The following is a 22314-nucleotide window of genomic DNA, read 5'->3' as shown; positions in this document are numbered from 1 at the left end:
GATGAAGATTAGAGGCGATGAGATCACGATTATACAAAGATGCTGAGGGTTATCTCCACACTTGATCTCAATGACTAGTACTACAAGCAAAATAGGTCACGACCCTAATACGCCTTAAGGATGTGTGAAGACGCTTTTGTTGATATGTAAACACACTACAGAGTAGAAAAATCACATTGCTTCTTCTTTTGTATCTGCTTATACTTACTTATACAGTAAGGCTCAGTTGCAAGTTGACTCTTATAATATTAATTAATTAATATTTAGCACTTTATTTGTACACAGATAATTTTTTGACATTACTACACTTTGACTAAGTTGCGAGGAAATATTTAGTTGCCACTTTCAACTCACTATCATTACCTTCAGCTCTCTTTATGGCACTGTATTGAGATTGAGTTACTATTTGCTGCCACCTGCTGGTGTTTAGACTGCTAGTGTTCAAAAATATTGTAAGGGACCAAAAACCCTGATTAACATTTAGACATGTTTATTTTAATTATGTACAGTTGGCCTGCTTGTTTGTAATATATTTTTATGTTGATATAACTTTTTTGAAAGACTGGTATACGATGGATAGGAACGACTATGCCCTTCATGTCAGTTAAAGTGTAACTTACCTTGTTGCCAGTGTTTAGGATTTGCTTTAGCCTAATTCTACCAGGATGTTCCTTTCTATCCCCATGTTTGTGTCACACATATTGTGTATATAAAGTCATGTAATTCTTTTTCTTTCATTCAGTCAGTCATTGATCAAGATCCATAGATTAACTTGACTGACAAATTGTGAAAAGCTGATGTAAATATTTTAGAATAGAGGTGCATTGTTTTCCCAGAATGTGTTCCTCCGCAAGTATTTAATGATAGGGACACTATGCACATAGGCAAGGCGATAAACATTTTTGCTGCTGTCACTGTATTCTACTGATCGACAGTAGAGTCTGACATTTTTTCACGGGTCACGGGATTCCTGCGGGATTCTCACGGGAGTCAAATATGCAGTTCTAATAAGAACACGAAAATGCTGTTTCTTACGGATTTTTATTTTTTTTTACGTGATGGGACAGGAGGGTATTCCTCCGGGATTGGGACGGTACAGGATTTTTTTTGTGCAAGTGAGATGGACAGGAGTGAAAATCATCACCTGTTCCACCCTTTAATTGACAGTTGTTGGCAGAAACATGTGAAAAAGCAGCGTTGCAATTCGCCCGCAAACGTAGTGAAGAAGACTGCAAGCTAGGTTTATTTAAAACAAACTTGAATATTTATACAATATAATAATGTGTGCTCACATAAAAATGTCATTGCAGGTTTACAGACTTCTATTACTGTGGTCCAAGAGAAACCTCCATATCAGTAGAGGGAGACGTATCTGACCAATATTCAACATTTCTTATAAAGCCAATAAAGCTTGACACATCACGCTAACTCCACTGCAGACATAAACATGCAGACACACTCTCACACGCTTAGAGGGTGGTGGTTTATTTGAACATGTGAGTCAGCCAGTCCCCGTGGGCCGCAGCTGGAGAGAGTAGAGCGCCCCACCCAGCAGCGCTAGCGTCACATGTGGTTGCAACTCCCCCAACCTCCCCTCAACCAAGCTCCCTCTGATTTTATGCATGCCGGACACCCCTCCCCTTCACTTCAGGATGTATTGTCCTCCATTCACTGAGTTAAGTTTCAAAACTGTGCCGTTCACTTGTAGCAGTGTGGTGGAACTGAAGAGCAAGTAGTGGCTGGGTTAGCTACTGTTGGCAGCCAGATGCCTGTTTGTGGTGAGTGTATTTTTATGTTTGCAGTGCGTGTCCTATGGTTAGAGCTTGTAGTTTCCTGTAGATTCATTTTGGGGAATTTTAAATTTATGCTTTTCAAAAGACAACTTAGTGTGTGCATCTTCCCCTATGGGGTTGTTTGTTGCTGTAGTTTGTTAATGAAGACTTTCATTTAGTAAAAAAAAAAAAAGTCAACAAGTCAGTGCTTGTTCTCATGATCTTTTGAAACCTCACTCAATACACTGTTTAAGACAGCTACAACAGTCTTTCATAGTTGGTGATGTTTATATCATGACATTTTCTGCTGAACTAAAATCACACAGTGACATTTGATTTTGAAAATTAAGTTGTTGGACTGATTAACAGATGAATGACAATGTCTTTATTTAAGTTGTTTATTTAAGGTGGGATACATCTTTCTGAATTAAGGGATATAAACATACATACTTTTCAGTGTTTTTTGTTTTACTAAGCCCTGTTAGGCAAAAATGCTGCATCAGTCAGATGTAGAATTTTATGATATATAGTTTGTGGCATAACTACTGTAGGTCAAATTGTAGCTGACTTAAATTCTCATTCTTATTCTCTCAGGACTTTTATTTTCAGAGATGTTGTTGGTCAAAGAAAAATTATACTTTATGGTCTATGAATCCTCTGATATTCTTAGTATTGACTTCTGAATTGACAGTCCTTCGACATCTCTGACTGAAAGCAGGGTAAAGTGATACAAATGATTTGCTAATACTTTGTGAACCAGGTCTGGTTTCCTAAAAGGGTGACAAGACAGAGGAACTGTAAAAACACTCATTAGACACTCTGGGCCCTGGGGGCACGTGAATCTTTTGTCTGCCAGTGAGATGCTCAGCGCCTGAGAAATGTGACACCACACTCCTTTTCAAGCCTCTGTGGTTGATGTCTCATGCTGCAATTTTGGCTAAGAGACCATTAATTTGGAGACAGAGGGAAATATAAAGTACACTGGAATATTTTCCCCAAACTTTTTGTAAGAATGTTCAGCATGAGAATGGACCTCTTATTGTTCATTTGATTTAGCATTCAGGTCCGCTTGATCTGTTTTTACATTCATCTGTAACGAGGATGTATACATGCAGCCACGTCTAATAAGCACTCAGGGCGATGCAATATCATGTGGCTGTGTCACAATAGGCTGTTTATGTGGCTCAATGGCAGTCTGAGGCAGAAGAGCGGCTGCAACCAGGCACAGTTCAGAACTTCTCAGTCGGCCTCAGCCTTGTTTCTTCACTGTATGAAAAGCAGCCAGATTTTCAGGCCATTTTCGACCCGGGGGCATGTCATTTACCAAATGAATGGCCCTCTTTTCTGGACAGTTGAGCCAGTCACAGTCTATCATGCCACGAGACAAGTGAGCCCACAGTATTACTTCTCACTGCAGAGGACTGTTTTTCAGTGAGCACATTTGCATACCTTCAGGGTATGGCATGAGTAAAACATAATAATAATGATACTGCGTGAAACTGTTTATGGACATACTTAACGGCTATGACTGATGATCACACAGTTTTTATTTGTATGTCTGTCACTGAAACTTAATGGGTTGGACTCAATCTGAGATGATTAAAAAGAGGCTTTCTAAAACACAACTTAAGTTTGGATTAATGACTTCTCAAAAGCATCTATAATCAACTGCAAGTCACCTGACTATGTGATCGTGATGACAAACCCACAACTAATTATCACCCAACTCTGTTTTCCTCAGCACTAAAGAGCTTTATAGTGTCTTTTAACTCATTGTTTTCTGGCAACACTTTACTCTTTTAGTTGAATGTCAAACCTGTTGTACGCCACCTGCCTATGACTATATTTTATTGCTAAAAAGCCCGATGTTTCCCATTTTATTTTTTGAAAATGAATCTGAACCTTGTGTGCTATGCTGAAAACAAAATCCAAGCAGCGATTTGTTTCCTCCAAAATGTATTTTGCTAATTAAAGTTTTTAAAATATAAAAATAATTCTTTTGAAACAAACACTTGTAGAGACAGGGCAACAGCCATCGAAATGTCATTGAGTGTGTTGCTTTTGTCAGTAAGTACTTGTATTGTTTTACAGGGAAAAAGAAAAATGAGTATTCATTGACAGACTGTTTTTAATTATCTTGTTTAAAATTTCTCTTAACCTAGAACTTTGGTTATTCCCCTGACAAGGAAACTAGCACCATGTGTTGATTCTGGTCCCAAAGGTCTTTATGTTATAAAAATTTCTCTGACATGATTTATTTCTTGTTTGTCTTCTTCACACACGGCAAAAGACACCTAACTTCAGGTAGCACAATTGTAAGAAACTGAAAGGGGTTTACATCCAGGAGAGTTTGCTCTTTGTCAGGACAAAGACTCATTTGACTGAGTGATTCTACTTGTGATTTACGGTAGACTGAACCGTGACCTCTTGAGTCCACCCCTAATGTGAGTGTAGAGAGCTGAGGGAGAGTCGTATCTGCGTCACATAGTGCTTCCTCAGCCAGGGGGTCAGGTCTGAGGAGGTGGCAAGGGTTCACTGGGCAGGAAGACAACATGCTGGTGAAGACAGAGGCAATATCACAGCTGGACGTCTCTGGTGCTTTTACACTCCTGGTTCTTTATCTCAGTGTTTCCTGGCTGTTTGTTTTACTGGTGGCCGTACTAAAGCTTGAAACAATGGCTTAAATCACGACAGTGGTCAGTGTTTACAGTGTTTGCCTGCTGTTTGGCATCTTGCTCAACCTCTGCAGGGTGTCGTTTTCCTCTTCTGGTCTGTGGTCATATCTGTGTGAGTGTTTAAATTCCTCCTTTATCTCTTTCAGGATGGCTCGGTGGGGAACCTTGATGACCTGGCTCAGGAGTATTCTCAGTATTACGGGACCTCCCTCAGTGACGTGTGTGAAAGGATGGAGGAGCTTCGGAAACGCAAAGTAGTGCAAGATGCTGAATTGGTAAACAGTCTTATCAGTCTTCTTATTCTCAGGAAAGACCATGGCACATCCAAAAATCTGATACCTCAGCATTAGATTATTATTATTTCTGCTGCCACTAACACTTCTTTTAAAGGAATAGTTGGGCATTTTGGGAAATACACTTACTAACTTTCTTGCTGTGTGTAAGATGAGAAGATTGACACCAGCTTAGCATAAAGACTGTACACAGGAAAAAGATAGCCGAGACAAAGGTGACAAAAATCTGAAGTCTAAATATTTTTTCAAAATCAGCTTGTGAAATGCAGATATGCTCAATCCTCTGTTTGTTGTACAGCAACAAACAGATTCAGCTAGCTGAATATTATTTCTATTTCTGTGTTGTGATGACACTATAATTTTCTCCTCCGCTTCCCATGCCTGTGTGTTTCAGGGAAAGTTTGACTCAGTGGCCACATCACTGCAGCTTCGCACTCAGATCCAGGTGAGTGTCCAGCTCTGAGTGTGTCAGACCCCAGGAGAAGGCAACTTCCTCTAAACGCGCGTCAGCAGACAGGCTGATAAGAGGGCCTTTGAATTGCCTTGTCATGATTATCCTGAGCAAAACCAAAGTAGTAGGCTAAAATGTAACATTTGACTAACTGTGAGCAGAGAGCTGGCCTTGAAACTGTCCTCAAATGTTAGGGAATAGATCCTAAAATGTGACTAGTGGCATATGTGTTTTTGTGCTACCAAATTACAAGATTTATATTTTAAAAGTGCAACAAATACAACGAAACATATCTGAAATTCCTCTTTTTTTAACCCGTTAATTAAATAATTGTAGTTGATTCAGTCTGTATCTGTATATGCTATGCTATTTTGTCTGCTACATATTTCTCTCCTTTCCTTTGAAGGAAAATGCTATAATTTAAGTTGACGTTTGCTTTATAAATTAAATGGTTGTTATCTTGGTTTAGAACAATAATTGCACTCATTAAATTGCAGCATTGCCTCTTTATGCATTTAAATTCACACTGTTTTCATCTCCTTAAGGAATCCCTTGGACTCAGCAGCAGTACCACCTCCACTCCTGAGAATGAGAGAAGGTAAAAGTTTGAAAGTTGTTAATACGTAATATTTGTATTTTAATGTGCTTTCAGCCACCAAAAGCATCAGTAAGATTAGGGACATAAAAATACTACAATAGATTATAATCAATATGGCTGGGACTGTGTTTTGTCCAGATGATGTGTAGTGTTGTGGCTTAAGAGACTACATTATAATAACTTAATATACAGTAAGTCATATCTTAAGGGAGCTGAACTGTGATTACTCTTCCTGTACTATCTCTTTGTCACCCTGTGGACACATGCCATTCCTCTGCTTCCTGCTGCCCTCCAGTCACATTTATGAAGCATTTCTGTGTCACCTTCAAACTTCCTTCCTTCCTTCCATTGTTTCTTTTGAGGGATTTCAAAGATTACTCATTTTGTCATTGGTAAGCTGAACATTGTGTGATGACTAATGATAAAGCAACATATTGATTTTATTTAGCTTGTTAAAGAGACAGAACCTTGGAAACTGAGCAGTATCCATATTTTTAAGGATTTTATTATAATAACAAACAGGCGTGTATTATTTCAGAACCTGGACAAGAACACAGGCGACAAATCTCCTTCTATAACTCCTGAACAGGGTTCACAGGAAACTTATGCTGCCCCCTAGTGGGACAAGAAAAAAGTAATTCTGAAGGAAGCTGATGGCTACCAGTAGCAGAAACACATTTTGATGACTTACACAATAAAATGTTTTAATATATATATGATATGTTTTAATTAGTCTTTTCTTCCTATTCTGTGTATTTTTCTTAAGATTCCCTTGAAATTGAGGTTTAACTTGCTTATCCACAGTGGGCACGTTTGCTTTGCTGACCCTTGAGATTGTCACTGTGATTAAAAAATAAATTTAATTTTAGAGTTATCAGTTTTCATGCCAAACTTTTTTGCCGTAGAATTTGGAAGAGGGAAAACAGTGTCACAGTCTATAACCCCAAATAGAGTTTGTTTTCTGTTTCATGGTCCTTTTGAAGAAAATTAATATATTCATTGTATCCTGTAGATAAAATGACCATGTCAGTACTATGTTATGTAATAATATTTTTATATATATATATATATAACATTACAGCTGGTTAAGACAAGGTGACAAACAACATCTTTACAATGTCAAAAAATCAAATAAATTACTTGTATTTTAAAAGAAGAATTAGGATACAATACAATTATTTAACCAAACAGTAACAAAAATGTATATCTTGAAAATTTTTTTGTAGCTGGGATCAGGGAAATTTCTTGTCACTTGAGCACCAGACAATATGAAAACTAATATTAAACTTATTTACAAAAGAAAAAGTACTGGTCTGATCTGTTTTAAAACTCATAAACTGACCACCAGCAACAAGTGTCAACCGAGAGAGATGCTTTGTGAGAGCGAGCGAGAGAGAGAGAGTTATAAACAACAAACAGAGAGGTGAAGAGTGAGAGACAGACAGAGAGCGAGAAAGAGGGAGGGTGAAAGTGTGCAGAGAATGCAGAGGCCACGTTAGCGCTGCTGCTGCTCCTGCAAAACCCTGACTGGACATGAAAAAGACTATTGTTCCTGTGATGGCTGTAGAGTTCTAACCTCTGTTCATCAGCCAAGAGCAGCCAGTCTTTTTCATCTGTTTCGACTACTTTGATTTCCCTTCACTATGATGCTAGTGTCACGAGGGACAGTACACTTTTGTGAGTCTTTTTTGTTTTTGTAATTTTTTGCTTTGTTTTTTAATCTGACAAGTCGAGAGGATAGAGAGACATGTTAAGGGAGATGGTGGGATAGCAGGGAAAATGAAGAAAATAACTTTGGATAACAGGTAATTTTCTCTTCAGGGCTTTGATTCCCCCATTTGAACTCTTCAAATGAAGTAAATGTTTTGTTGAACTTTTTAGGTTTCCTGTGCACAAATCTAGCTCTGATGATGGATCAGGAGGTAAGTTTAAAATTTTATATGAATCTTGATTGCTGCATCATATACTTAATCCTTCAGTACAGTCAGATTGATCACAACCTATTTTACCCTAAACTAAGCGCACAGAAAAGCTACATTAAAAAATGTTTGTGTTTATTAGTGGTTGTAGGTGTTTTTAACCCAGCTTATTTCTTCTTATAGTTCTTGTGATAGTAGTAATGAGAATGTAGAGTGATTATTATTTTTATTTTTTTAAATGCTAAAATTGCTTTTATTATTGTATTCAGGAATATTGTAATTTAGTACATAACCTAATATTGGTATTTGTTAATTGAGTGCAGGTGCTGGAATAATTGGTTACCTATAATATGGATATTTTTGTTTAATTTTGTGGTGATTTTTCTCTTCCCTAAATTATATCGAACCGTTGTACTCTATAGGAAAATGGGATGGAAAGAGAAAAAGCAAGTCTTTTTGGCAGAGTTTTCGAAAGTCACAGAAAGGGGTGGTGCGTCAGATTTCGAAAGGTATGTTAAGTCATTAACACAAAAAAAGGAAATGATATATGTATATAGGGATTGCTCACCAACATAAGCACATTTTTTTGTTATTTGACATGAAGGATGTATCTGAATGAAATGCTTAATTAAAGCAGTCAGTTGTGTTTATTCCTGTCAGCTGACAGTCCTGCTTTTTACCCAACAGGTGATGATGTTGGATTTGTGGCCAGTGAAATCACCATGAGTGACGAAGAGCGTATCCAGCTGATGATGATGGTGAAGGAGAATATGATTTCTATAGAGGAAGCCTTGGCACGAGTATGTCACACATCCCAAAATTCTCCACTTTACTGTCATGTGAAATTTGCAGCTTCCGTGTTTTTCTCCTTTTTGCTCAACTTTAAGAGTTTACTGTGGAAATGTTACCACAAATCAAATAGGTCAAGTATCCAGTTGGACCAAGACCTTTTGAACACTAAATACAAAATTCTTAAAGTTGGGTCCATTTAGAAGATTATATTTGCAATCAGGAAATGAGGCAAGATCTCTCTAAAAGCCCTATAAGCAGTTTATCGAGTTGTAGCTAAATCTGTAGGGAAATCTGAAAACATGAAAATCTGGAAATTATAAAGCTAGGCAATTATTTGTTGTCTTGTAAAGTTAGCAGCATTTTCAGCTTTGTGAAAGTAGTCTGAAAACAGTCTGATGTAGGCATATGGTCAAAGCATGGTTTTATCTGCATTAAGAAAAGAATGCAGTTTTAAATAATTCCCTTAACTGTGCCAGTGGTTCAAGGATAAATAACACATCAGCTTGTAGATTAATGTACTCTAGCTCTGCATCATGTACTATAACAGGGTCATCTTTTGTTGCAGCTGAAGGAGTTTGAGACACAAAACAGGCAGACGTGCAGGTCCGATCCCACAGAGTGCGCCGATCCCTCCAGTCCCACCACAAATGAGTTGTTCAACTGCAACGTAAGTCTCTTAAGCTCCCAGTCTGAGGACATCTTATTAAATTTTTAAATGCTGAATCACAACTTCAGTCAGCATGTAGTACGTGAGTGCATCAGATCTACCAGTGCCAAGGCTGCTGAGCTGTTGACAGTGCCTCTCTCTTTCCCACTTTCCCTGTCCCACCGATGAACCGGGGCCCCTCTAAAGCCCTGCAGCTCAGGGCCTTCTCCCAACTGCAGGACACTGCACGGATTTCTATTCATCGCTGTCAAAGCGCTAACCCCCTATTGTGCTGTAGTGAGCGGGTGGACTCAGCACAGGGCCCTGTTATGCAGGCCACAGCTCTTTTATGCATGGGTGGGGTGATTAGGGGGCTCAGGTTCAGGGCACATTTTTCAGATTCGTCTGGATGGCCTGACTATTTCTCTTTGGTGTGTGTGTGTGTGTGTGTGTGAGAGATGATTGCACATCTGTTGCCCCCTACCCCGTTGTTTCTTTGTTGATTATAGACCATCTCTAATTGCATGGAATTTCTGTTTGGCTTAACTTTTGTCTTTTGACATGTATTCTGGGATGTACATAGATCTTGTGTTTTAGTCTGCAGATGAAACCTCAATATATGACCCTGGTCTTCAAATGTACCACTGACTTTTTCACTAACCCCCATGTAAGGTGATTTCCAAGCAGCTAGCTTTTTGATTTCCGTCATATAGAAAGCCTTTTTTAGTCAGTTGTCATGCAAAGCCTATGATATAACTGTTTGCATGGGCCTCATTGACATTGTGGTTTGCTACCACATATTTATATTAAGCTACAAGTAGTTTCTGCAGCAGATACTTGCAGCAGCATCTGCACACATCTACACAGCTTAAATACCTTTTTAACTTCATACAAGTTACTACTAATGGAGGATAATTATTAAAATATAACTTGGAATTTGAGTATAAAGACAGCAATTTTAAATAAGAATATTGGGCCTTACAACTGGTAACAATCTACTGTGAACATGGTGTTATTTTACCGTAACTGCAGACCTCTGTGGTAAGACAAGATGTTAATAATAAAATAAAATTCTTACTGGTCTTTCCTATCAGCCTTGTGACCTGTCAGACAATGAACAAGAGGAATCTGTGACGTTCAGGAGACTCCATAAGCTGGTCAACTCAACCCGGAAGGTGAAGAAGAAGCTGATCAGAATTGACGAGTCTAAGAAGCCTGGAGCAGAGGGTACTAAACCACTATCAGACTTGATCTCATAAAACCCAATGTGGCAACCATCATGGTTTTTAAGTTTTTGCACAAACTCTGTTGCAGTTTTTATGCAGGCAAAATCCATGTGTATTTTGCTGCACATGCAGCCAGGATGTAAAAACCAGTAGCAACTATTGTAGTACATTAAGATGTGTACTGCACCTGGGACACCACAATGCTAAATGTGACACAGTCTAGACAAAATATCAGTAATTGTGCTCTAACTAATTACTATTTGACGAGCATAATATGATATATAATAATATACACAGTATTCACTGTGTTTTACTAGTTGTATAATATTTGTGAATATATGTTCTGAAGAATACTTTTCCAACTACATTCCCTACATGTTTACATTTGTGAATTTGCATTTGCGAAAACAAATGTAATTAGTGGGCTAGTAGATTATTCTCTGATCTCTGAAAAATCAACTAAAAAAATTTAAGTTCATTCACACAAATTGTAAATAAGACAGTTTCATTTCATATTTTACAGAACTGCTCTGCGGTGGATAACATGACTAGCTGATTATATTTAACAAAAGTCGAGCATTATGTGTTGAAACTAAAGTAACTAAGTTGCTTTGGTTTAAGTTGGTGGTCGGCTGTGGCTCAGGGTAGAGTGGTCGTCCACCAACCAGAAGGTTGATGGTTCAATCCCTGGCTCCCCCAGTCTGCATGTCTGTCCTTGGGCAAGACACTGTACCCCAAATTGCTCCCGGTGAAATAGCCGTTGATGTGTGATTGTGTGTGAATGAGTTAATTACTGTTTCTGATGAGCAGTTTGCACCTTAGCCTCTGCTCATCCGCGGTTGAATGTTTGAATGAGGTGAATGTGCTATATAGATTATTCACATTTTCCTTTGTTCTGATGATATTGTATTATATTTTTTACCTTCCTCCATTCCCCTCTTTTTACCCTTCAGACAACCTAAACATAGATGATCTTCCCTGTGGAGATGCCAGCAACTCCCTATACTCTGGTGTGCAGAGGAAGCCTGTTGTTTGCCCCATGGACTCCTTGGCTTCAGCTCTTCGGGACCAGCTCACTTACGACAGGGACTCTGACAGCCTGACCACCTCCCCCTCCTCGAGCAGCCTGGACACCTGCAGCAGCCAGAAGATCTTCCAGGCTTTTAGCAAGTCTTGTAGGAGCCCTATTCATCAGGAGACAAGTGCTGGGGAGGTGAGGGAGGCAGGTGACGGCAGTGGCTCGTCCTTTTCTGAAGCAGAGGGTTGCCATGATGAGGAACCCAAAATCGCTCGCTCAGTCACGGACGGAGAGCTCCGTCACCGGATCCTAAGCCCGCTCAGCCACCATGGGGTGAGTAGGGGAGAACAGGGGCGAATTGTTTTCTGAATTTTTCAGAAAAACCTGATTTTAAAAGATAATGTTTCAGACAGAGATATACTTTTGCTGTGGTCACTAACTCACAGGTGTAGTCTATCAATATCAGGTGGTATTTTGTACAAATGTAGAACGACTTCCATATAATTTCACTTTAAACATAAGGGGCACATTGTTACTTTCGACCCCATCAGTGGGACAAACGTAACACGTACAAGCTAGATTTTTTGTGTTACCCTTGTATTTAATAAATAAACATGACTGTGACCTTGTTAATGTGTAACTGCAAACATCTTTTGTCCTTTATCTTTCAAAAAACAAATTTATTTATCTAGTCTTCTTCCCAATTATCTCTGCCCTTATCTGAACAAAGCGCATGGCGTATGGCATGAGACTTTATCAGCTGACCTGAGACTACTGTTTCTAATAGAGATGTCCAGAAACGCCTTCTCCAACATCTGGCTGAATCAGACCTCTGTCTTTCTGACCCACGCTATTGACATATTCTGTTGGTATAATATGACATAAACATGTTTTAATAAATGCTGCAACATAGAGAAAGCCACCCCATTAGCAGCGGGACAAAAGAAAAACTTGTGGTCAGGTGTAGCATATGACAGGAACTCCTGACATATAAACACGATTTATTTTTATACTGAAAAACTCTGACTCTTCAGGGTGTGTTAAAGCACTAAATAACCTGTGGATTAATCATTACTGTGACACATGAAACGAGAGACACAACTTCTAAAAAGAGTCCCGCTTGAGATATTTACTTGCCGTGCTCGAAAATAGTTTTCCGAAGATGGCCGCAGGAAAAGATGACAAAATCATGCAATATTTGGCGGCTCCATCAAGGGTTGCGTGCTGAAGGTGCTGTCACAGCTTGGACTGCAAATGTAGTCAGGGCTCTGAGAAAATCGCCTTGTTACTTTCGCCCCGGTTTACCCCTACAGTAGATATTTTTCATCTTCAGGCAATCAAGTGTCAGTGACATCCTTAAATCTTAATTAACTCATTTCAATTAGCTTTCTACTTTAAAATATAATCTAGCTTGAGATTGATAAAAACTGTAACATCACTCACATACCCACAACCCAGCTGACACACACTGATCATACATAAAATGCTCTCCTAGTCTCACTTTAATGTATTCCTTCCGGCTTAAGCTCTATACTTTCTTTCTAAAAAAAAAACAAAAATGGCCTGCTGTCGTCACATCAAACCAAACTGATAACCATCAGCATTGTGCAAGCTGCCCTGCATGCACTGTTCAAGCACCTGCACTGATGTCCGTTAACTATAAATTTAGTCCAAGCCAATTTTAGATTTAGCAAGAAACCCCCAACTTCACCTACATCTCTGTATCTGTGATCATGAATGTCCTGTTTTGCTGGGGTTTTTCCACAGAGAGCCTGTAGCTTTGGAGGATTTGACCTGACCAATCGCTCGATGCTCACAGTCATCTCTGACAATGATAACACTGTACGTAACTGTCTTTCTTCCTGAATTTTCAAAGACTGTATCAAAATAAATAGTTAAACTTGTTTGTGTGTTTGCCTTTTTTCTGCTTTTTTGTATGTAGGATAAAGACGGAGATGGTGTGAGGGATCCCATGAAGTCTCCAACAGCATCTCGTATTTCCCTGGGCAAAAAAGTCAAGTCTGTGAGAGAAACCATGAGAAAACACATATCTAAGAGATACCACTGTTCTCTCTCTGAACAGGTATGTACAGTCACTCTAGTACATTACAGTACAGCAGCATCTATCAGTGTTACTGTTGTAGATTGTCCATATGTTGGATATTATTGATAGGTAATAGTTTTGTTTCTTCTCTGTGTCCTAGTCAAGCCCAGACCGCATGTCCAGCTGCCCTCACTCGCCTCAGACAGATTCGGACTCTCTGGAGAAACCAAAACTGAAGCCAGGAGGGTCTGTGGAAAGCCTAAGGAGTTCCCTCAGTGGACAAAGTTCAATGAGTAAGTCTGTGTGTTTACAGTGTGCATGCGCCAGATCTGGGTGTACTTGCAAATCATTCTCAGTGTTTGTTTTAACTCAGCCTTGGAACACCAGATGTGTGGTGTTTATCAGAAAAGTGTTTCAGGGACAGTACGCCTTTGAGATAGTCTAAACTCCCTAGTCTCAGTGTATTTGTCTGGGTAGAAAACTGTGTACTGTCACCCCAGTCAGATTAAAAATATTTTTCAAATAATAACAGACCTGTGGAGTCTTGAAGTGGCTCATTTGTCTTTTTGTGGTTTGTGTAGGTGGCCAGACGGTGGGCACCACTGACTCATCCAACAGCAACAGAGAGAGTGTGAAGTCTGAGGACGGGGAAGAGGATGAGCTGCCTTACCGCGGACCCTTCTGTGGACGCGCTCTAGTTCATACTGACTTCACCCCCAGTCCCTATGACACGGACTCCCTCAAATTGAAGGTATGATCCAGTAAATTACACACTGCGTAGTGATGAGCTGATATCTTCTAAGAAACTTAAGTTCCACTGGACCTGTCTTGCAGAGTGGAGATGTCATTGATATCATTAGTAAGCCACCGATGGGTACATGGATGGGGATGCTCAACGGTAAAGTCGGCACCTTCAAGTTCATTTATGTTGATGTCCTGAATGAAGAGGAGGTGAAGCCCAAAAAGACACGCAGGAGGAGGAAGGCCCGGCAACCCAAGCCCACCTCTGTAGAGGAGCTCCTTGATCGCATTAACCTCAAGGTAATAATCTTACTACATTATCAAAATCTGTTGCACACACAGGTGGATTGATTTTCTATGACACAAACAAAGGCATAACTTTGGGGTTTTGTAATAAAATGAATAAATAAAACATTTTTAAAAGTTGACAAAATTGAGTTTAAGGAAAAAAGGAATACAAGTGGGATATATCTTAAATTTGCTTCCAGCTGTTTAAAGAAATGGACATTTTGGAAAATATGCTTATTCAATTTCTTGCCAAGAGGTAGATGGGAAAATTTACATCACTCTCATGTCTGTATTCTAAATATAAAGTTAAAACCAGGAGACAGGTAGGTTAGCTTAGCATAAAGACAGGAAACAGGAGGAAACAGCTTGCCTGGCTCAGTCCGAAGGTAAACAACAAAACACAGACAAGCAGTTCTAAAGTTCACTGATGAACATGTTACATCTCATTTGTTAAATCTGTACAAAACCTGAGGGTTATGTGTTCAACTATGTTATTGAATATGTTCCAAAACAATTTCTTTAAAAATAATTAGCAATTTGAACAAATAGAGAAAAATGCTAAATGTTTGAATTATAACAGGAAACATCTAGCATGCTTTTTGGTCATCTACAGGTCAAAATACATTTCAGCAGTTCTTAATGGATCAAAGATAGATTTTTATTGATCTGTTTGTGCATCATCCACGCTCACTTCTCTACAGGAGCATCTTCCCACCTTCCTTTTTAACGGCTATGAGGATCTTGACACATTCAAGTTGCTAGAGGAGGAGGACTTGGATGAGCTCAACATTACAGACCCCCAACACAGAGCTGTGCTGCTCACTGCTGTGGAGCTGCTGCAGGAGTATGATGGTGGGTCAGGTAATCAACAGGGTGTTAGATCTCTCCTGAGCAATTTGTGTTCCTGAAAGACGCACCTTAGGTTTGGAAACATAAAATACCTTTGTACCTCATGGTCTTGTAAAAACTGGAAATTTAACTACTTACCTTTGTAGCAATCTTTACACTCGAGATTATTTCCAGTTGTTTAATTTTAAATAATCTGTTAATATGTCTACATCTGCTGTCTTTAAAAGCAATCATTCCCCCAGCAGTTTTCTCATGAGATCATAAGATGTGACTGTCTGCCCCCTGTTGGCCGTGTTGTGCCTTGCAGGAAGCAGCGACCCAGAGAGAGGCAGTCAGTCTGGAGGCTCACAGGAGAAGCTGCTCCTGGACAGACGTGGCCTCGTGGGAGACTCCCCGCGGGACTCCGGCTGCTACGAGAGTAACGAGAACCTGGAGAACGGTAATGACAGCCTGAGTGGCCTGTGAGCACTGCCCTCCTCTTCTGCCTCATCCTTCACTAGAAAGACTCATGTGGTGTTCAGTCCTTCTTGATGCTCGAGCATTCCAAGCCGCCAAGTTCTGTTTTCATGCTCTCCTCGAAAGACTCTGCTATTGTCACATTTACTTCTGGCACTCTTTGTTGTTGTTTTTTTCCCCGAGCATCTTCCTTTCCAAGTCACACTTTCTTCTGTTTCTGCATCATTGAATCAAACTGTTTTGCAGTCACTTTTTTTGTCTCTTGCTTTTAAGAATTGACTTGCATTTCTTTACGAGCATTACATTGTCAATATTCAAAATGGGATAACACGTGGTTCTGTTATTATGGAACTAGAACGCTCACCTACATCATGTTAAACTGAGCATTGACATCTAAAGACATTTTTCACACCCTTGAGCAAACTATACGTGGAGCCGCTTGTAGGTCTACTCATAAATAGATCTGCTTTTGTGAGTTGTGTGGTGGTTTTTGCTGAAAATTGTGACGTGTGATAAGATTTAAATAGTTTAAAAAAAAAAAAACGTTCTCAGTAATTGCAGTACATATTTACTGTGAATGCTTGCTTTATTCATAGCTACATCATTCTTAGGCTGAAGTCTAAAACGTGTTAAAATGCAAAGAGTCGTGCTTACTGTATATGGGACTTCGTGTGAATGTCAAAAGGTCATGTGGTTAAAGTATGTCAGATTAGTCACAATTGTACAGTGTTTTTCTCAAGATTTTGCTGTTTGTTGGTATATTTTTTTAGTCCAATAAAATATAATATTTTATCATGTGCCTGAATTTAAATATTTACTAAATTGTATAACTATACTTGTTAAAATATGGCATTTTGTATAATTGTAAATGCACTAAAATGCAGGCCTAGGACAACCTCTAAAATGGTTTAACACAATTCACTTCTGACAGAAGTGTGGCAGGTTGAGGGTCTGACGTCTCATTTTCTGAAGTGTGCTTCTGTCATGGTTGAGCGTGAAGAATAAATTGCTCCATGCTTCACCGGACTTGACTGCTTGCTTCTTTTCTTTCATTCATCATTCATTTTTCCCACGACCCTGTACACAAGATAAGCGGTTGACGATGGAAGGACCATTCATTTGTAGCGCACATTTAGATTTGTTCTGTTCTTCGGCATCCTCTCGCAATAACTGCTCTTTTCTAACACCGCCCGCTCTGCTGCTGTTCTGTTTACGTCAAATACATGTCACAACAGACCGGCACCTGCATGATCTGCACACACTTCACTTGTTTATTTCAGGAAGGATCAAAAAGATGTCTTCATCCATGAGCAGGTCCACCTCCGGTTTTGAGTCAAGCCACCTTTCATCCCCAGAGTACCCTGCCCTCCCCCAGACCCTGACCTCCACCAGCTCTAGTAAGACTTCACTCCAAAGTAAACGAGCTTGCCTGCCCTGTATCTTACCATCACTAAGACACCCTAAGAACAGCTCACATCTCCTAAGCCCAGCTAAAGGTCATCATCTCAGTGTAGCCATTTCTAGGAGCCAGAGCTGCATGGAGCTAAGAAGAAACCCAGCACCAGGGCTGCTGACGCGGAGCTTCTCCCTGACTGTCCTCCACAAAGAGCGGAAGAGAAAACTCTTCAACCCTAAAAACTGGAATCTGACCCCCAGCGTCAAGACAGAGGAGAGCACACAGCAATCAGTTAATCCTCAAAAACCTTTTGAGCTCATGTTTCCATCCTTGCAGTTTTCCACCACATCACATAAGTCTGTGTGCAGCACTTTCAACCTAGACACAACACATGTGTTTGCCCCTAAACCAGCAGAAAAAACACACAGTGCACATCTCCAGTTGCCACCCACAGTCCCAGCAGAAAGGTCCAAAAGTCCTTTAACTATACCGTGCATACCAAACACACTCCCAGAGTCCTTATTAACAGAGACTGCCTGTGTGTACAACTATACAAACCGCTTCTCCTCAGAGGATAACAAGAGTCGTTCAGTTTCAGCCAGTTCTGAAGCGCGCAGGCTGAAAATGAAAAGAAATAAGAAGACCTCCTGAACTCTATATCTGGCTTCCTTGTCACAAGAAAGACTCTAGCAGCAGGGTGCTGATCTCAAAATAGAGCCACATTCTGACAAGGTTTTGGCCTTAATAGCACAGTGAACTGTCACTTTACAGATGTTAATTGCTGATGTTGGATGATGACCATTTTAAAACCATATTTATTTCAGAATCTTTGAAATACTGTGTTAATATAATTATAAATTATCTATTTTCCCAAATAACCATTGATTTCTGATGTATCCATGGAGTGTACCATGAAACTGACCTGCCAGCCGATTACTATATCTGTGGTACATTTTCTCACAATAGCCAGAAAGTATAAGGAAAGGTAAATATGCAGCGTTGTCACTTTTTAGTAGGTTCACATGGATTACACCAAACACAAAGTTCCCTACAGTTTCCAACAGTGTAGTAGAATTAATCCTCCCTCAGAAAACAAAAGTTTAGACAGTGTTAATAAGGTTACAAATAGATAAGTTAGTCATAAAAAAATACTGAGTGTGGTTACAGTGTGGTCGATATGGAATACCCCAACTTTCTATTTCGGATGTTCAGCTGAATCAAGTCTGTGGAGGAAACTGTGACTAAGTTCCAGCAGTTGCACAAGCAGCATCGCTTGGCAGCAAGTGGCCATTTATCCTACATCAAACAAAGCCATTGTTAATAAATTGAACAGTTTTAAGTATGAACTTTTCATTACTGCCTTTTTGACACCAGGCCTTTTTCACAGAGGACATTTTGACATGTCACAAAAGGAAAAGCAGAAGTGTAAATAAAAAGAATTGTGGTTAAATTCCATGTAGTTCCTTCAGAGAGAATGCTAACTCACGGCCTCACAGCCATGACTTACTGGGACAAGTGAATAGTACAGAGCCACACTTAATGTTATTAGTAACACCTGTGCTTTTCCAACGATGACAATCAAAAATGTGTTTATATCCATATCTAACTGCAGGTAGTGATGGCAATTAATGAAGCACTATGATGATGATACAGTAAACAATCAGCAGTTCTAATGCACATATAATTTGCACATTACAGGAAGTTTAGCAATTTAGTGTTTAAACAACCCAGCAAGTATCTTACATGTATACATGAATTGTTTATTTCTCATCAGTTTCATATCAGTAAATTCTGTTTTTTATAGATTGTAAAAATGCTAAGAAGGCTGTTAATCACTGTTAGCTACTTTTTTACCCACCTATCAATAAATGTTGTTTTATTTGAATTAAGTTCATGTCTCTGACAGTAGATCTCTGCACTTAAGGGCAACTGTTATTGGCAGCAAATAGAAATGAATAAAGGCAGTAGTTACTATTATATTCTCACATACCCGTTTTTATGTTTTACATAACTAATTTCCTTAGATAGACATCTGATGTATAATCACTAGTTTTGATTTTTCTATCTCTGGCAGTGTGTTCTACTATTTAAAGTGTTATCGACACAGAGTGAAAGCAGGATTTAGTGGCATACTTGGTTCACAGTTTAGCCTGTAGCAGCATTTCATGAAGGCACTGCCTGACCAACCCCAGTGCATCCAGGGCGGTACCCCAGGCGAGGGTGACTCCCCACCCTCCGTGGCCATAGTTGTGGACCACATGCAACCTCCGACCCTGCAGGTGCACCTCCTCCCTCTCCACCCTCGGGTTCTTCCTGCTGGGCCTCAGGCCGACCCACTCGCAGAGAACATTGGCTTTGCTGAGCGACGGCTCCAGCCTGCTGCAGCGCACCAGGATGCTCTTTGTGTCTCCTTCGTCCACTTGAAGTCGCCAGTCCCCCTCCTGCCTCGTGCCGCCTACAGTGACACTGTGTATGCCGGGGTAGATGTAGGTCTTTCCGTCTCCATCTCTGATGAAGTGCTGCAGCCAGGGGGCCTTCACCTTGAGGACCTGGCCTCTGACCGGATATACCTTGTTGTCACCCACCAGCGTTTTGGAGCCCAGACCGGAGCAGTTGACAATGATATCAAAGCTGTTGCTCAGTTCATGAAGACTTTTTACCATCCTCTGTTCCACCTGGCCTCCAGCTTTTCTGAACCTTTTGCAAAACAAGAGTTTGTGTCATTCTAAAGAGTACATTCAACTTTTCACCTCTTCCTCAGTGGAACCAAATCCTAATTTGAAGGAACTACCTGTAAATGTTTTGAGTTTGTTGCAATTTAAAACTTTGAAGAAAAATAATAATGACTGAACACTTTTAACATGACAGTGAGAGTTTAACGTAGAAGACAGACCTCTTCTCGAGCCACGGCAGGTAGCTGGAACATTCACATTTTATGGTGGTGAACGCCTGGCCAAACTTATGATCCGGAAACCTTTTCAATTCACCTTCAGTCATGAATCTAAAGCCGATCACAGACTCTGACCAGAAGGGCTTCTTATCAGCTGGAACCTCTTTGAAAATGTGCCAGCTGGAAAAGAATCAGAGCAAAAATCTCAGGATGCAAGAAGCTCTTTTTAAATAGTGACCTGGCTGAGTATTTGTCCCTTTTATAGCCCAGTAGAACAATTTCTACCCAGAACTCAGCATTACTCCAGCCTCTGCTGAGTGCTGGGATTGAGCGATGGCCAACAGGTGATTGAAGCTGTCCTTGAACCAGCGTTTTTGTCTTTCTAAGGGAATATCTGATGGATGAATAAATACAGCAAAATCAGTCATTTTTAACATGCAAAATGCATGTTCTGCATGTGTACGTATATATAAGGTGGGGATTGTTGTACTGACCGCATAACATTTAAAATATATATTACAAAGTTAGTGTAAGGGCTTTTCAGAGAGAGAGAGAGAGATTGTTGCACACCTGGAAACCTTTCAGCAAACAGGATCCCAGCAGCTCCATCACTGGTGGTGTCTGGACTGAACTTCTCAGCCAGCAGAGTAACTGAGCAGAAAGGAAGCGCCTCAGCCACGCAGACAGCAGTGGAGAAGCCGATCACACCTGCGCCCACCACTGCAACCCTGACACTTTTCATCCTGGACAGGCTCAAACTGGAGGTGAACTGGAAAAAGTGAATCCACAAATACTAGCCTTAACGTCCACCTTAAATGACTGCACACTAATGATCAATGACACAAAGCTTTAATTCATCGTAATAACGCATTACATAACAGCAGTGGTTCCCATAGACTTTGATCAGGCGGGCCGATAGTGTTATCTGGTATGAAGTTACAAGACGCGGACCAGGTAAGGCAACAGTGAACAGGGAACCCACCAGTGCAGATTATTCCGTAAAGTCTTAAACTGTGGGACTCCCATAGAAATCTGCAGTGTGTAGTTGGTCTGACGTTACATGAACAAAAAATGACCCGTTTGCAGCGATAACGTCTACTAATTGGCTATTTAACGAATATATCAACAAAAACGGATCGTTAAATGCCCATTTCATGCAGTAAAAAGTAACACTTGATCTATAAAAAGAGGGTATGCGTGCATCAGCTATACATAACGGTCATTGGAGACACTACGGCGTCAGGTGCATTCAGATGCACCTCGTAGTAACCGCGGTGAAGTTAGTTTTAAGTTGGATATTCGACAGACATTCACCCAGGATCCAGTGACGGCTTTTTAGTCAGTTCACCCAGTGATGGTTGTATAAGTGCGTATGCCGCCCATTGATTGAATGCGAGACTCCGGTTCCTTCACTGATGTTTATTAACACCGTAGAACTAAAAGTTCAGGTAAACAAAATAAAAGGCAGCATCAATATTAACATCATTGCATAAATAGCATTAGCACTGCAGTCAGGGCTAATAACGAACACAGTAATACTTTAGCCTGCTTCTCAACCAACGGCAGAGTCATTTTCCAGAAGCAATCTTCACAGTCAAAGAATATGATTCTTCAACTTACACAGTTGTAGCAAACACCACAACAGATGGAGTAATAATAAAGAAACCAACTAGCAGGTAACCTCACCGCTGCAGGTACGTCCTTTTCTCTCATGAAGCTTACTGACGTACAGGCCCTACTTCCGGGTTTTGTCATGTCAAAATAAAGGTAAGTATTTCAAAATAAATACAATAAACCCTGGCTGCCTTTACAGTGCGGTTAGCTCACCTCTGATGGCTCGCTTTTAACCAACGGGGGTTAGCTTAGGGACCATCAATAAATTACAATTGTGAGAGCAGTGTTATGGGAAAATCATTATTTATTTCAATAGCTTCCAAGTCATGTGACACAGGGACTTCAAACCAATGCCGAATTGTAGTACTGCACTAGGCAAATGAGACACACCCCTTCATATTTGATTTGAGTGCATTTTTTATTTTATATGAATATTTATTTATATTTTTTTCTTCAATAGATTCCATTTCAAATGATTCAGGGACTCAAAACCAATGCCGAATAGTACTACTACCTGTTACACATATTACACACCTCTTGTACAACTGCAGTTGTACCACACAGAGTCAGTCATTTTCTTCCACAGCATTGAGCAGATTTCAAAGAAACACTTTATTTACACAACGGACATTCCCAGTTTCCTTTC

General features: G+C 40.0%; 2 protein-coding genes across 17 annotated transcripts in view; one reads left to right on the top strand and one right to left on the bottom strand.

The window, feature by feature from the left end:
- sash1b (SAM and SH3 domain containing 1b) overlaps positions 1-19138 on the top strand; it is a 58872-nt gene extending 39734 nt beyond the window's left edge. For 6 of the 13 annotated variants that reach the window (XM_046062454.1, XM_046062444.1, XM_046062447.1 and 3 more), the window contains 17 exons: positions 4594-4722; positions 5135-5185; positions 5737-5789; positions 7671-7711; positions 8131-8217; positions 8396-8508; positions 9066-9167; positions 10241-10373; positions 11326-11723; positions 13158-13232; positions 13333-13473; positions 13595-13727; positions 14016-14185; positions 14269-14475; positions 15165-15324; positions 15620-15751; positions 17049-19138. In XM_046062454.1, the coding sequence (XP_045918410.1) occupies positions 4678-4722; positions 5135-5185; positions 5737-5789; positions 7671-7711; positions 8131-8217; positions 8396-8508; positions 9066-9167; positions 10241-10373; positions 11326-11723; positions 13158-13232; positions 13333-13473; positions 13595-13727; positions 14016-14185; positions 14269-14475; positions 15165-15324; positions 15620-15751; positions 17049-17815 (2808 nt within the window). In that variant the 5' untranslated portion in view covers positions 4594-4677 and the 3' untranslated portion in view covers positions 17816-19138. Of the gene's footprint in view, positions 1-1611; positions 1779-4593; positions 4723-5134; positions 5186-5736; positions 5790-7518; positions 7595-7670; positions 7712-8130; positions 8218-8395; positions 8509-9065; positions 9168-10240; positions 10374-11325; positions 11724-13157; positions 13233-13332; positions 13474-13594; positions 13728-14015; positions 14186-14268; positions 14476-15164; positions 15325-15619; positions 16795-17048 lie in introns of those variants that run through there. The other 7 variants (XM_046062452.1, XM_046062453.1, XM_046062451.1 and 4 more) reach the window with 5 other exon arrangements.
- The window catches only part of ddo (D-aspartate oxidase), an 8557-nt gene continuing 4401 nt past the window's right edge, over positions 18159-22314 (bottom strand). The window contains exons 1-5 of one of the 4 annotated variants that reach the window (XM_046062461.1): positions 21741-21779; positions 20625-20823; positions 20340-20448; positions 20058-20234; positions 18159-19861 (exon numbers count right to left, since the gene is read on the bottom strand). In XM_046062461.1, the coding sequence (XP_045918417.1) occupies positions 19303-19861; positions 20058-20234; positions 20340-20448; positions 20625-20823; positions 21741-21767 (1071 nt within the window). In that variant the 5' untranslated portion in view covers positions 21768-21779 and the 3' untranslated portion in view covers positions 18159-19302. The other 3 variants (XM_046062462.1, XM_046062463.1, XM_046062464.1) reach the window with 3 other exon arrangements.

This window comes from Micropterus dolomieu, linkage group LG11, assembly GCF_021292245.1.
Source record: "Micropterus dolomieu isolate WLL.071019.BEF.003 ecotype Adirondacks linkage group LG11, ASM2129224v1, whole genome shotgun sequence".
Taxonomy (NCBI): domain Eukaryota; kingdom Metazoa; phylum Chordata; class Actinopteri; order Centrarchiformes; family Centrarchidae; genus Micropterus; species Micropterus dolomieu.
The sequence above is the reverse complement of the archived record's forward strand: the minus strand, read 5'-3'. Positions and strand labels throughout refer to the sequence as shown.